Source organism: Nannospalax galili, unplaced genomic scaffold, assembly GCF_000622305.1.
Source record: "Nannospalax galili isolate Female #2095 unplaced genomic scaffold, S.galili_v1.0 scaffold436, whole genome shotgun sequence".
Classification (NCBI taxonomy): Eukaryota; Metazoa; Chordata; class Mammalia; order Rodentia; family Spalacidae; genus Nannospalax; species Nannospalax galili.
In genome coordinates this window covers 328,628-341,917 of record NW_008337921.1, presented here as the reverse complement: position 1 = coordinate 341,917, position 13,290 = coordinate 328,628, and the positions used below count along the sequence as shown (strand labels likewise).

General features: G+C 52.0%; 1 protein-coding gene across 2 annotated transcripts in view; it reads right to left on the bottom strand.

Annotated features, from left to right (window-relative positions):
- Acox3 (acyl-CoA oxidase 3, pristanoyl) overlaps window positions 1-13,290 on the bottom strand; it is a 40,088-nt gene that overhangs the window by 23,851 nt on the left and 2,947 nt on the right. The window contains exons 2-7 of one of the 2 annotated variants that reach the window (XM_008832836.3): window positions 9,255-9,412; window positions 8,669-8,902; window positions 8,311-8,385; window positions 7,802-7,891; window positions 5,232-5,375; window positions 2,179-2,267 (exon numbers count right to left, since the gene is read on the bottom strand). In XM_008832836.3, the coding sequence (XP_008831058.1) occupies window positions 2,179-2,267; window positions 5,232-5,375; window positions 7,802-7,891; window positions 8,311-8,385; window positions 8,669-8,902; window positions 9,255-9,398 (776 nt within the window). In that variant the 5' untranslated portion in view covers window positions 9,399-9,412. The remainder of the gene's footprint in view (window positions 1-2,178; window positions 2,268-5,231; window positions 5,376-7,801; window positions 7,892-8,310; window positions 8,386-8,668; window positions 8,903-9,254; window positions 9,413-13,290) is intronic. The other variant, XM_029563420.1, reaches the window with a different exon arrangement.

Here is a 13,290-nt window from a genome sequence, read left to right as displayed (position 1 = left end):
GTGATGTGGGGCATGTGTATAGCACAGGGCATGTGGTATGTATGAAATGTGTGGGGAGAGGGTCTGGAGAAGGTACATGTATGGCAGGACGTGTTGTAAGTATGGCGAGTACCTGTAGCCCCCTTGAGGGTTTGGCTGAAAGTGTCCCTTAGAACGATCTATGTTATTAGACTGCTTGGCTGAGACCAAGGCCAGCAGTTCCTCGGCCTCCAACTCTTGGGCAGTCATGACATTGGGGAGTCTCATGAGAGGACAAAAGTTAACTTAGAAACTGTCACCACATCTTTCACAATGCATGGTCTTGAAATGAGTTTAAAACACGAGCTAATGCTACTGCTCCCCAAGCTGAGGCAGAACCCCAGCAGAGAAGCCACTCTGCTCTGGAGCCCTGGTGCCCTCTGCTGGTGGCCTGTGGTCAGGGCGGACAGGAAGCTAAAAGGGCAGTTAACTCTTCCAAGGACCCAGGGGGGCCTCCTCCTGTCACCAAGTCTTGAGAGAAGTCACCACAGGCCACTGGGCTGGAGCCTTTGCTCTGCCAGAACTGTCTGTCAGGCTGTCATCAGAGCATGCGCATGGTGACTCCCAGGTGTGGTTCTGGGCCTCAGAGGAGCCTCTGCCACACCTACGTGCTAGGTCTACTATAATGTCTGACTTGGTGTCCATGGAACACTTCCTAGGAAGAGACCATTCACCTCTGGAACAGGAGCTGCTGCGAGGTCAGGTACAGGTTTTCCGAGATGCTCTGAAATTACTTTAAAGGCTCTAATCTATACTGTAGGATGAGCAGCCAACAGAGGTCCCGAGGCCCCACCCTTTGCACGTGACAACTCACCCCCAGCCCAAGCAGAAGACACCTGTCAGGCTGTGCACACAGAGCCCTCAACAGAGGGCCTGACAGTGACTTCTGAGCCCTGTGCTTTTTCCTCAGGCTTACGTCACTAGGAATCAGGGCTGCCAGCCCTCTCTACAGTCTGCTGTCGACCTGTAGGCCCAGGAGACCTGAGCATAGTCCCGAGGCCCGCCTCTCTCCTGACCCAGCCTTCTGGAGAGGGGCAGACAGAAGAGTGTCTCCAGGATGGCCTTGAGAAGCACCTGGCCCAGCTTGGTTTTTTCTCTCTCTGGAGGGGGCTAGTTAGCTGTGATCAGCCATGGCAGTTGCTGGAGGTGACTCGCTGAGAGTCACACAGAGCAGAAGGGAGGCAAATGCTCCTGACCCAGCAGAGGTTGCATGGCTTGGGGACACTCTGTTTCAGCCTCTTCTTCTATAGTCACGTTATCTCATGGGCCGAGAGGAGTCAAAGTGCACAGGCCAGGCCTCCTGGAACTGGGTAGAGCCCATGCACAGCAAGACATGTGAAGACAGGAGGACCCCCCACCCCCGGCCCCGGTTGCTCAGCAGGACCCCTTGAGGCACAGGCATGGAAGCCAGTGAGAAAATAGTGAAAATGACAGAGCCCCGCCCTGTTTCTGCTGCCAATGTGGGGAGCAGAGAACAATACTCAGCAATACTCCCGAGACTCCTCAGGGGCTAGCCTCACCACACTGTCCCTCCACCTGGAACACTGTCCAGCCCAAACCATCTGGACACTCTACTGACCTTGGGGCCTCAGCCTGGTTATGGAGAATCAGCTAAGGTCCTTCTAGACTTCACCTTGATCCAGGGTCTTTACTCCCTTTTGAAGCACTCAGGGCATACGCCACAACCTATCAAGCCTGCTTCCCATCTGCGCTAGAGCAGGAGCCAAAAGCATCCCTCATTCAGCACTATCTGTCCAGCATTTAGCCAGTTATTCCACAGGGACTCTACATGGATATCCACAGTAGATTAAGCAGTGGACAGCTAAGGCCAAGTATCAAGAGACCTTACAGGGGAAGGCAGGTCCTACATAGCCTGGCACACCTGGCCTGAGGTCCCAGCCCAATGTGGTCTTTAGGAGGGCCACACTCTGGGAAGCTGGCCCACAGAATGCCAGGGCAGGCTGGACCTCTGGCACACTGACACAACTGCTGTTGAAGAGGGGAGATGTTGTTACCCACCACATCTGAGCCAGGTCCCCGGAAGCCTGCATTCCTGGTGAGTACTGCACTGACAGCAGGCCCCAGCCTGCCACTCATGAACAATCTCAGGGCCTGGGGGTGGGGGAGCCACAGGTGTCCAGTGAGGCCAGCGACACTCACCCATTGTCCAGGCCATTCTGCCCCAGTTTCTTCCCCATGTCACCGACTATCACCCCCGGCATAGGAAGCAGGGTCTTTGGGTCCCGAATCTGCACAAAGTCACGGGAACAAATGGCCAGTTAGGATCTCAGCAGAGTCAAGATGGGTGTGCTCAGATGATGTGATGTCTGACTGGAGGTGGCTCTGAGTATCTATCGGCCATCCTGTGTCTCTAAGGAGTGATGCGTCCAGATCTGGGGATGTGATCTTTTGTGGAAAGAGTCTCTGATGCTGCAATGAGATAAGTATCTCAGTGTGAGATCACCCTGGATTCCCTGGTGGGCCCCTACCTCCACGTCAAGCATCCTTATGAGAGACAAATGGGGTCAGATGCACAGAGAGGCTGTATGGAGATGAGGCAGAGGCTGGCGCGGTGTAGCGGCTGGCCAAGGAAGTCAGGAACTGAGGGAGGCAGGAAGGCTGGGAGTGGTGAGTAGGGAGCTCTTCCAGCCTTCAAAGTAGTATACCGACTCCTGACTCTAGTCTCCAAGTCCAATGGCTCTGTCTTAACCCTGGCTGTGGTGTGTCGCTGTACCAGCCATAAGACAGGTCAGATGCCTACATTACTTGGGGGGTTCTAAGGCATCCCATGCAGGTCTTGACAGAGGACCTCCAGTAGAGTTCCAACAGAGATAAAATGGCTGTGCACACATGTGCTGTGGAAGAGACAGCCAACACCACTGTGGTAAACCTCACTCCCTCAATGGGTGCTCATCAAACACACTTCCTAAAGGAATTCTGACCCAGCTAGCTTCCAATTCCTGACCTAGGGCTCTATGGAAAGGACACAGGATTGATTCCACCTAAAGCAGGGGCTGCCAGCCAGCAGAGGATCTGATACCTTCCCTCCCTTCAAGGAGATGGGTGGCAATGTCTAGAGATGCTGCTGTCCTAAATAAGACCAACTAGCATGTAGCAGAGGAGACCATGGCCACCTCAACCCCCCCAGAAAACAGGGGACACCAGCCAGAATGACCCAGTCTGGGAACCAGAGGCACCTAGAGGGAGACACCATGCTCTGAAGATGTATGGAAGCTGGAAGCACAGCCCAGGGTGTGGGCTTAGCGTGTGGGAGGCCCTGAGTCCAACCCCCAGAACTGAGAGGGAGAGACAAGGAGAGACAAGGAGAGGAGAGAGGAAGGAGGCAGGAAGAGAGGGAGGATGAGGGAAGAGGGTGAGTTGCCCGAATCCATACCATTTGGAACTTGGCTGTTTATAAGAACCACCAGCTCTTATTCTGTCAATCTGGTTTAATTGAACTTTAAAGATATCTAAAAACAACTTTTTAAAGGCCAAAACCCAAACATAAGGCATCTTTGAACTTTCTGAAGTCTTTCAGTAAAGCTCAGTAAAGATTCTTTTTGCTCTTTCTTTGTTTTGTTTTGCTTTATTTTTTGAGACAGGGTCTCCTGGTAGTCCCAGCTGGTCTAGAACTTGCTATGTAGATCAGATTGGCTTTAATCTCACAGAAATCCTCCTGCCTCTGCCTCCAGAGTTCTGGGATTAAATGTGTATGCCACCAAACCAGGTGGCGGCGCATGCCTTTAATTCCAGCACTCAGGAGGCAGAAGCAGGAGGATCTCTGTGAGTTCAAGGCCAGCCTGGTCTACATAGCGAGAGCCTGGTCTACATAGCAAGCTCCAGACCAGTTGGGGCTACAGGGAGACCCTCTCTCAAATAGACGGAAAAAAAAAAAAAAAAAAAAAAAAAAAGGGTATATGCCACTATACCAAGCTCAGACACAAGCTTTTTAAAACCTTTTCAAACAAATGCCTAAAAACGAACAGCTGACAAGACTCAGACACAGACAGAAAGTGTGGTGGTTCGGATCTTAAATGGCCCCTGAAGGCAATATGTAGAAGGTGAGGATGCCAGCCCATGGCGCTGTGAGGAGGGGGGCCTGGTGGGAGGAAATCAGGATGTGAGCGTGTGTTTCTGAAGGGGCTGCTGAGGCCCTTGGCTTCCTGCCTCACTCACTGTTTCCTGGTACTATGAGGTAGGCAGCTCAGTCTGCTGTGCTCCCCCCAGGACACCTGGGCTGCCACAGGCCTGAAAAAGCACGCATGCCAGGTGAGCATGGGCTGCCACTCAGAAACCGGAGCTAGAATAAACCTTCCTCCTCTGAAGCCATTATGTTGGTGTTTTCTCACAGCCACAGAAAGCTAACACAGGAGGAGAGGTGGACAGGGCAAAAAATAGTTGGTGCTTTTCAAACAATCAAACATAATACACCACTAGTGCCAATTCTTTTTTTTGTTTTGTTTTGTTTTGTTTTTGTTTGAGATAGGGTCTCCCTATAGCCCCAGCTGGCCTGGAACTCACTATGTAGACCAGGCTGGCCTTGAACTCACAGAGATCCACCTGCCTCTGCCTCCCGAGTGCTGGGATTAAAGGCGTGCGCCACCACGCCTGGCCCTTAGTGCCAGTTCTAATTCACCAGAAACAAATGACAAAGCACCTATGGGCGTCCTCTTTTGTGAACCAGGGAAAGAATTTGCAGAGATAGTTAAGGTCAAGCTTAACTCACAAATAATCGTGCTCCATTCCCCATGATACTTCTAAGAATGTCAACCTAAGGATGAGGAGCGTGAACATCATTCCAACTCATGCCCCGGGGATTGCCTGCTCCTCTCCCTGACAATCAGTCAGTCCCAGAGGGCAGCACAGATCCTGCTAAGGATAGAGGCACTGCTGAAGGGAGGAAGGCACCACCAAGGTCTTCTTGTTGATTCTGACTTTTGAGATGGACTCTCACTGCACAGCCCAGACTGGCCTCAAACGCAGGATCCTGCCTTACCTCTGCATCTTGGGATTATAGGCAGGCACCACCATGCCAGGCCTGCCAAATATTTTTAGCCTCGCTCCTAAGAGTCTCTAGCAGCATTGTGGGCCTGTGGTCTGAAAGTGAGCACACTGCGTGTTGACTTACAGCATGGGTGTGTTCCACAGGAGTACAGGTCTGTGCAGATGGCCACAGGGGACTGCCTACCATGCTGGTCCCATAAGGGTCCTACCTGCACCAGGAAGGAATGCAGCCCGTGGCACTGACCACCCGGCATGTGCAGCTGGGCAAACACCACCGCATGCGTTGCCGTCTTGCCCATGTTGCCAACCCAAAATTTGGCAGCCTCAAAATCCGGGGAATGTATGACAAACTCCTAAGGAAGAAACAAGTATTATAATCAGTGACTGGGACACAGGATGGCTTTCCCTCTTCAACAGATCAGCTTCCTATGTACGATCAAAGTCTGAGCCAACAGTCAGAATGGATATTATTTCCTGTATGGGCCAAGCTGACCTTATTTTTGAAACAGCATACTCAAGATCACCTGGCTTACAGAGGAAACAGAATGACGCTCAGTCTTTCAAACAATGAACTGCTGGCTGGCACAATGGGCTGCGCTCTTGAAGTAAATGCCTTTTTTACTTCTTGCCACATCCCCTCCTGACTTCCATCAAATGAAGCCCATTTTTCTTGTGTTGCTCTCAATCTATGAACTCCTCCACGGAGGATCATCTGTGAACACCTAGGAGACACAGCTACAGGAAAGAACTCTGGGACAGCAAGAGGCATAAACTGGTCACTGAACTAGGACAACCCCCCTCTTGGGACACAATGGAGCACAAGGCCATAAGACAGCAGGCCAGCCGGAGGAAAGGGACTTGGAGCCAGGGCTACTGTGCCTGGCCCAGGGCACTGTAGCCACTGGGAACTTGCAAGATGAGTGGACCCTCAAAGTAGTTCTGCTTGATGGCATCCAAAGAATGGTGCAAGATGAGGATCTGGCCTAGACTACCTGCAGCTGATCACCTCCATGCTAGTCAGTGACTGGCAGGGATGCCTGAAGCAATTCCTGATTCTGTTGGCACCCTCCAGTAAAAGAGGAGGGGACTGTAAACATGCACCGAGAGCTCCTCCTCTCACCCAGCAGACAGTACTTGAAGTACTGTAAGGTGCTGGGTGAGCAGCCTGGAGACAGTCTTGAAGTTCCACTGGGGAAAGGGGGGCAGGGTACTGTTCTAAGGAAGATCCACTGGCTCTTGGTCTATGGGACTAGAGGGTATCCCACCTTCAGCTGGGCTGGGTTCTCTTCAGCACCAGCAGCTGAAAGTGCAGGTGAGCAGGTTCACGGCCCACCCTGTCCAGCTATCTCAGGCCCTACATCCCCCACCCGCCCCCATTTACCCTGAAGGTCTTCCCAAAGTCACCACCAGAGGCCACATGGATCTTCACCAGCTGTCACCACAGCTGCCCTCTCTATACTCTCATCCTCACAATGGTGTCTGGTCCCCTCCCTTTGGCACCCATCTTCCCTCATGGCCAAGACAGGTCCACTGGGCTCACAGGCTATCCATTCAGTCTGGTGGCTGCATCTAGCACCCAGCAGCCCTGAAGACATCTGTCATCCAGACACAGGGCAGTCAGGTGCAGAGCATCTGACACCACACTGCCATATGTACTTGAAGCCCAGAGGCCAGGAAAAAGTAGGTGGCGGCAGGAACTGCCTCATAGCCCAAGACACTGCCCTGAACCTGCAGCAGCCGTATGGCACCGTCCTCAACTGCCAGTCAGAATGGGCTTCCCACCAAATCCTGTGGAGCCACAGGCACTGGAATACAGTGAAAAGAGACAGGGCCAAGGAGTCAGAAAGACCAAGAGGCTCAAGAAACCATGGGGGCCAGGTGCTAGCAACGAGCACAGCCTGCACTGCTGAGCAGTGGTCCCTCTCTTACTTGTCCCACCCTGATAGGCCATGCACAGTGTGGGGCCGTGCACAGTGTGGGGCTGTGCATAGTGTGATCCTGTCTATTTTTACCACACGGCAGCCCAGGTCAGAGGCCACAGAAATGTTAATAAATAAGCAAGTGGACAGTAAGCAAACACCACCAAGCTTCAATTTCTGTCTGCATTCCCTTTCCATCACACCCCAGTTCGTGAAAGCGGCAGCAGAACACGGTCCTCAGGTGAGTGGAAGAAGGAGGCTCCATACCCTATGCAGCACTGACCACTCCTAAACATGAGGCCAACCTCCCTCCCACCCTGCAAACTGCGGGCTCCCAGAGAGCAGGAGTGACCTATCCCCACAGTACCTCCCTGCAGAGGGCAGTGTCTACACACAGCAGGGCACAGCAATGTTCTGGGCAATGTCCAGCAACACATGGTCACAAAGATGCCAGGTGGCTGGCAGGGAACAGAGGAGCCAGGTGGCGATGGACAGAGCGGGGTAAAAGGTCTGTGAACAGGTGGGCACAGAAGGCATCAGGGCTGGGGTTGGAAAGAATGATTCTCCCCTAGGACACCTCACAGAGCACAAGCCACCTGATTCTCTATATGCCCCATCACTGCTCATAACAAAGTCTACAAAACAATGGCCTCCACCTGGCACCGCAGGAACACGTAAGCCAGGCTGGTGGATGATACCATGCTGTGCAGGGAGGGCCAAGGCGCCCCACCTCAGCACAGGCATACTTTCAGGGGCCTCTGCCGAGGGAACACGGCAGCACTCTAGACTAATAACTGCTTGCTCAGGACATTTCCTCCGCTCCACCCCAGAGCCTAGGGTGGAGGAAATACAGCACCTACCTCAGTAGCAGGATCGTAGTGAGCTGTTGTTCGTATAGCCTTGGTGTTACTCCCATGACTCAGTTCAGTCAGAGCAAAACAGCCAAAAATCTAAATGTTGAAGCACAAAGCGATGCCAGGTGAGGGATGCTCTCAGTGCACCTTCTTATAGGGGTCCTGCCACCATCAGCCCTTGAAGGAGCAAGCCATGGACCAGTCACGCCTCCACGTGTTGAGTAACCAGATGACGGCTTGACTGAGTCACCCTGGCGGCCTCTATACCACTCCTACCCGCTGGCAGCGGCCTATGTCACCTAGTGACATACAGTCAGAGGAAGCCACCGGGGGCTTCATTCAGACAAGAAGCTAAGTCCACACAGGCTAAGGGCCAGTATGTCCAGTGGGTAAGGAAGAGTGCCAGGTGCTTGGATAAGGAGGGCCTGGCCTCCTGGGCCTCTCCTGTGGCCTGCCTCCTCCATGGTTCTCTCAGTATGGTGACCGCACTGGGCTGAGCTCAGCCTCAACCTTACCTCCATGCTATATATCTTCTCAATGTATGCGAGATGCCGCTCAGACCCAGAGTTGAAGACTGTTGATCCAAAAACCTGCAATGTAATAGATGGTCGGTAGGGCAGGCACTGTTGCTTGAGGTCTGCTGCTGCAGCACATGTAACAACCGCCCCACACACTCCTCATCCCACTTCTTCCTATAGGACTGTGAATTCTGCAGTACTGCATTTTATCCAAGAACCTACAGGTACAAATTTGCATAGAGCACTGAGAATCTGGACTTATCACCACATTCTAGGAACCATGTGGCCGTGGTCGTGTCTCTGATGCTGCCTGGCCCTGTGGATATGGGCTCCCGACTCACTGCTGCAGACTCACCAGCACATGGAGGACGCATTTGTTGGCCAGGGACCAGTCGTACATGCCCAGGCAGTTAATCAATGCTGGGACCCTCAGGGGGTTCTCCCACAGGTCCTCCATAGTGAAAAAGCCGTACTCAAAGACCCGCTTGCAGCGGAGGAAGTTCAGTTCCCGGTACTTCTCCAGAGACAGATCGGCCCCATGTGAACGGGCGAAGAGGGGGTCATTCTCCAAAGCTGAGAAGATGGTTTTCTACAAGCACAGGTCACAGGATGCTGACTTAGAAGCAAAGGCTTATGTGTATGTTCTTATGGCTCCACTCAGGGCCACAGCTGCCTGGGGCCTGGTCTGACCCAGAATCCCGAGATGAAGAACATCAGGCTCAGCTGAGAGGATGGGGCTGGGGACTTCAGAACCCAATCTGTGTCCACCCCCTCCCCAACCCCCCACATCCTGTGGCCCATATTGAGGTGAGAGGAGACAGGCCCATGCTGGCCTAAGAGCCAACCCAGAGCAGATCTAGCCAGGGGGGCCATGGGCTTCCATGTTTCAAAGTCATTTCTGTCAGTAACAAAGATGCTCCTGGGCTTCATGGGGACCTCACCTTGAAGCGGAGCACGTCCTCGCCTTCCCAGAAGAGCAGCAGCTCCCTGTAGCTGAAGGAGGCTCTTGCTCGGTAGGTGCTAAGGGGGCCCCTGGGCACATCTGGCCACAGAACATTGTTTCTTCCTTCTGGTGTGGGTGTCATGGTGTGATGTCAACCTGCACAGAGTAGCAAATCTGCATGATGTCATCTGAACAGCCACGCCATGCTGCAATAAGCCAGTGGCTCCAAAGCAGGGGCAGGAGGAGGGAGCATGGCGGCACTCGTGCCTGGCTGTACTCCTGAACAGGGTAGTGCGGACACAAGGTAGAGCTGGGCCATCTGGGGCTAGAGCAGAGGTCAAGGAAAAAAGACTGGGACAAACCTGGTGGCCATGGACAGTCCAGGGTACACTAGGGCTCAGTCTCCTGCTGCCACCACCTTCCTGAGGACACTCTGATCTCCAGGATACCAAGGAAGTCTGGGTTCTTTAAGGGCTACTAGGTCCAGGGCCAGGGAGCTGCCCCACTGGATTCTGGCCAAAGCTGGTCAGTCTCTCCTGGCTGCTCACGGCAATATGATGCCCTTGCCCGCCTAGACATGGGCCACTGACCACAGAAGCACTGACTGCATGCAGGCTTCTGTCCTGGTCTGTACTCAACAGACAGCCCACTCACAGGGCAGGGAGGTGCTCTTCACCAAAGGACTACTCTGGAATTTTCTGGATATACTGGATCCTCTACCAGAGGTCTGATTCATCATCGCCTGGAAAGGGCTTATGACCCTGACCTACAGGAGTCAAGTCCAGGCAAGAAGACCCAGGAATCTTTCAAATCCTTTTCCACACCTGTGCAAATGGTGCAGGGTTGGACTCTACGTGGGACGGGCACAGTGTTGGTGATGATTTCCCATGTGACGGGAAAGTAGGGACATGGCAGGTCTGAGCACCTGCCCTCTGCAGAACAAATCCTACAGACCCTCCCTGCAACTCTGAGCTAACCAGGTTGTCCCCACATGAGCCAGCAAGGCTTAGAGAAGCAGAGAGGGGACAGGAAGCCAGTAGTACTACCCAAAGCAGCCATGGGGGTACCACCTGGGACTTGGGGAAGCATCAGAAACTAAACCCAAGGCCAGAGGGAGGAAGCACAGCCAGAGATGAGAGAAAGTGGCCAAGGGAGGAGAAGGAGGGGATGACAGACAGAAGCCCCAGAACACAAGCTGCATCCTTGAAAAGACCACAAGACTGGCAAACTTCCACCACCTGAGCCCAGAAAAGACAGAAAGTTCAGATTCTGATCTGAGTCTGGGGGATGTCAGGACCCATCACAAACCAGAGGCATCACAGGGGGATATGGAGGCAGGAGTTAACTCACAGTAGGCAGTAAAGGAAATGGACCCACAGAGAAAAATACAAGATGCCTATACATATCACATACATAAGTGGGAATGGATGTTGAGGAACACAAGGGTTAAAACAGTGAAGCCAGGAGCCCTGAGGGTAGAGACAAAGACACCTGCAGCTGGGTAGGAGACAAGTGATCTGGTAAGAGAAAAACAGGCAAGCCAGCTGGCTACCTTTCAAGACCTTCCTTTCCCTCAGGGATACACACTAGGCACTGCTTATCATACATTCTTGTTTTCATACACTGCTTCTAATGCAGTTAACTGAACAGACTAAGCTGTGAACAAGGACCGGTTTTAACAAGCCTGCCCCATTTTCAGTAGAGACCCGGACCTTCCCCATATACAGTACCCTATTTCAGAGACCCTATGGCCAGAGACCCTAGACTACCCCAATACACAGTGCCCCATTTCAGTAGAGACCCCAGACTGTCCCAGTGCCCCATTTCAGTAGCAATCCCAGACTGTTCCCACACATAAGACAACCAGAAACAACACTACAGCGACTTCCTGGCAGCTGTGGGAACGCAGACTAATTTAATTAGCAGCACTTGGGACACCTGCAAGGTCCCACCAAGATACCTGAGGTAATCAGCTTACTGACAACACCAGACAGTAACTAGTCGCTAGCAGATAATCAGCTTCCTTGAAAGATACAATTTCCCAAACTGGCTTATTAGTATTAGAAAACCCTGCAGTGAGTGAGGAAATTATATCACCAACCAATAAACTCCCATGAAGGAAAACAGGGCTTCAAGTGAGTTCTGCATTTAGAGAAAACCAGTACAAACTAGTCCAGAAACAGAAAAGGGAAGAACTCATTCCCACTCACTGCACAGTCCAGTTTGACTGGACGCCACACTGATCAGCAACCCAGAGACACACAGGATCCCTCAGCCCAGGATGCAAAGTCCCCCACACAATGTTGCGAATTAGAACCCCTAACACAATGTTGCAAATTAGACACAGTAACTTAAAAAAAAAATCTTGTATTACAATTATAACAGTTAATATTGTCAACTTGACAGGATCTGGAATCACCCAGGCGACAAATCTCTGGGCATGTCTATGAGGAGCTTCTAGGGTGAGACTGAGCAGGGAAGACCCATGCTAACTGTGGGTGTCACCATCCCATGGGCTGAGGTTCCAGACTGAACACAAAGATAAAGGGGGAACTGAGTACCAGTATCTACCTGTTTCCTGACTATGGATACAGTGTGACCAGCTGCCTGGCGCTCCAGGGTATATGATCTCCCCACAGAGAGTTCCTGTGCCTTGGGACTGTGGGCCAGAATCAACCTTTCCTTCCTTGATTGTTTTTGTCAGGTGCTTGGCTCTGCACCCCCTCACACCACAATGTGTTGCCTCAACCCTGGGCTAGAGCAACAGGCCAAATTGTTGCTGGATGGGAACCTCCAAAAACGTGAGACAAAAATCAACCTTTTCTCTTTAAAAAAATTTTTGCTGGGAGTGGTGGCACATGCCTTTAATCCTAGCACTCGGGAGGCAGAGGCAGGCGGATCTCTGTGAGTTCAAGGCCAGCCTGGTCTACACAGTGAGTTCCAGGACAGCTGGGGCTATAGGGAGACCCTGTCTCAAAAAGACCAAAAAAAAAAATTTTTTTTATTTTGTTTATTTTATGTGTATGAGTGTATTGCCTGCATGTGTGTAAATGCACCCATGATGTGCAATGGCCATGGAGATCAGATGAGGGCGTCAGATTCCCTGGAACTAGAGTTACAAACAGTTGTTGGCCGCCATGTGAATGCTGGGAATTGAACCAGGGTCCTCTGCAAGAGCAGTCAGTGCTCTTAATGCTTGAATCATCTATCCAGCCCCTCTTCTCATTTTTAAGTGGTTAGTCACTTTTCTGTTGCTGTGATAGAAACACTGACCCAAGCAATTTATATAAGGAAGAGTTTATCTGAGCTTACAGTTCCAGGGGAATTATAGTTCGTCATGGCAGGGAGCCACGGTGGCTGGAGATGGCTGGAGCAGGAGAAGCAGAAGCTAAACTCTCACATCATCACGCAGGCACAGGAAGCAAGAGAGTGATTGGAGTTCTGGCAAGGCATAAGAACTCTCTAAGCGCACCCCAGTGATAGCCACACCTTCTAAAATCTCCCAAAACAGCGCCATTATCTGAGGACAAAATGTTCAAATACTTGGAGCCTATAGGGGACATTTTCATTCAAACCACCACACTCTTATTTATTATTTTGTGTTTTATTGGTATGAGTATATTGCCTTCATGTAGGTAAGTGCACCCATGTCGTGCAATGCCTGTGGAGGTCAGAAGGGGACGTCAGATTCCCCTGGAACTGGAGTTAGACACTTGTTAGCCTCCATGTGGGTGCTGGGAATCTGTTGTAGGTTTCCTCATGGGTCTAGCCCATGAGGGACTTCAGGGAACGAGGGTTCTGGCCGAGGTGGGGGTGAGTGGGATCAACACACAGACTCCGGGAGTTGGGTGGAAGCAGGCACAAGACGAGGTGCTGCAGACTCGTTTATTGATGGGAAGTGCAAGCCTTATATACCTCTCCCCCTGCCCCCAGTGTCCCATAAGTTGGTGTGTCCCTTCCTGATCCGGGCAGGATCCCCTCATTCAGGCAGATCACGAGTAGGTTGGCTATTTTGCGGAAGCGTGGGCTGAGCT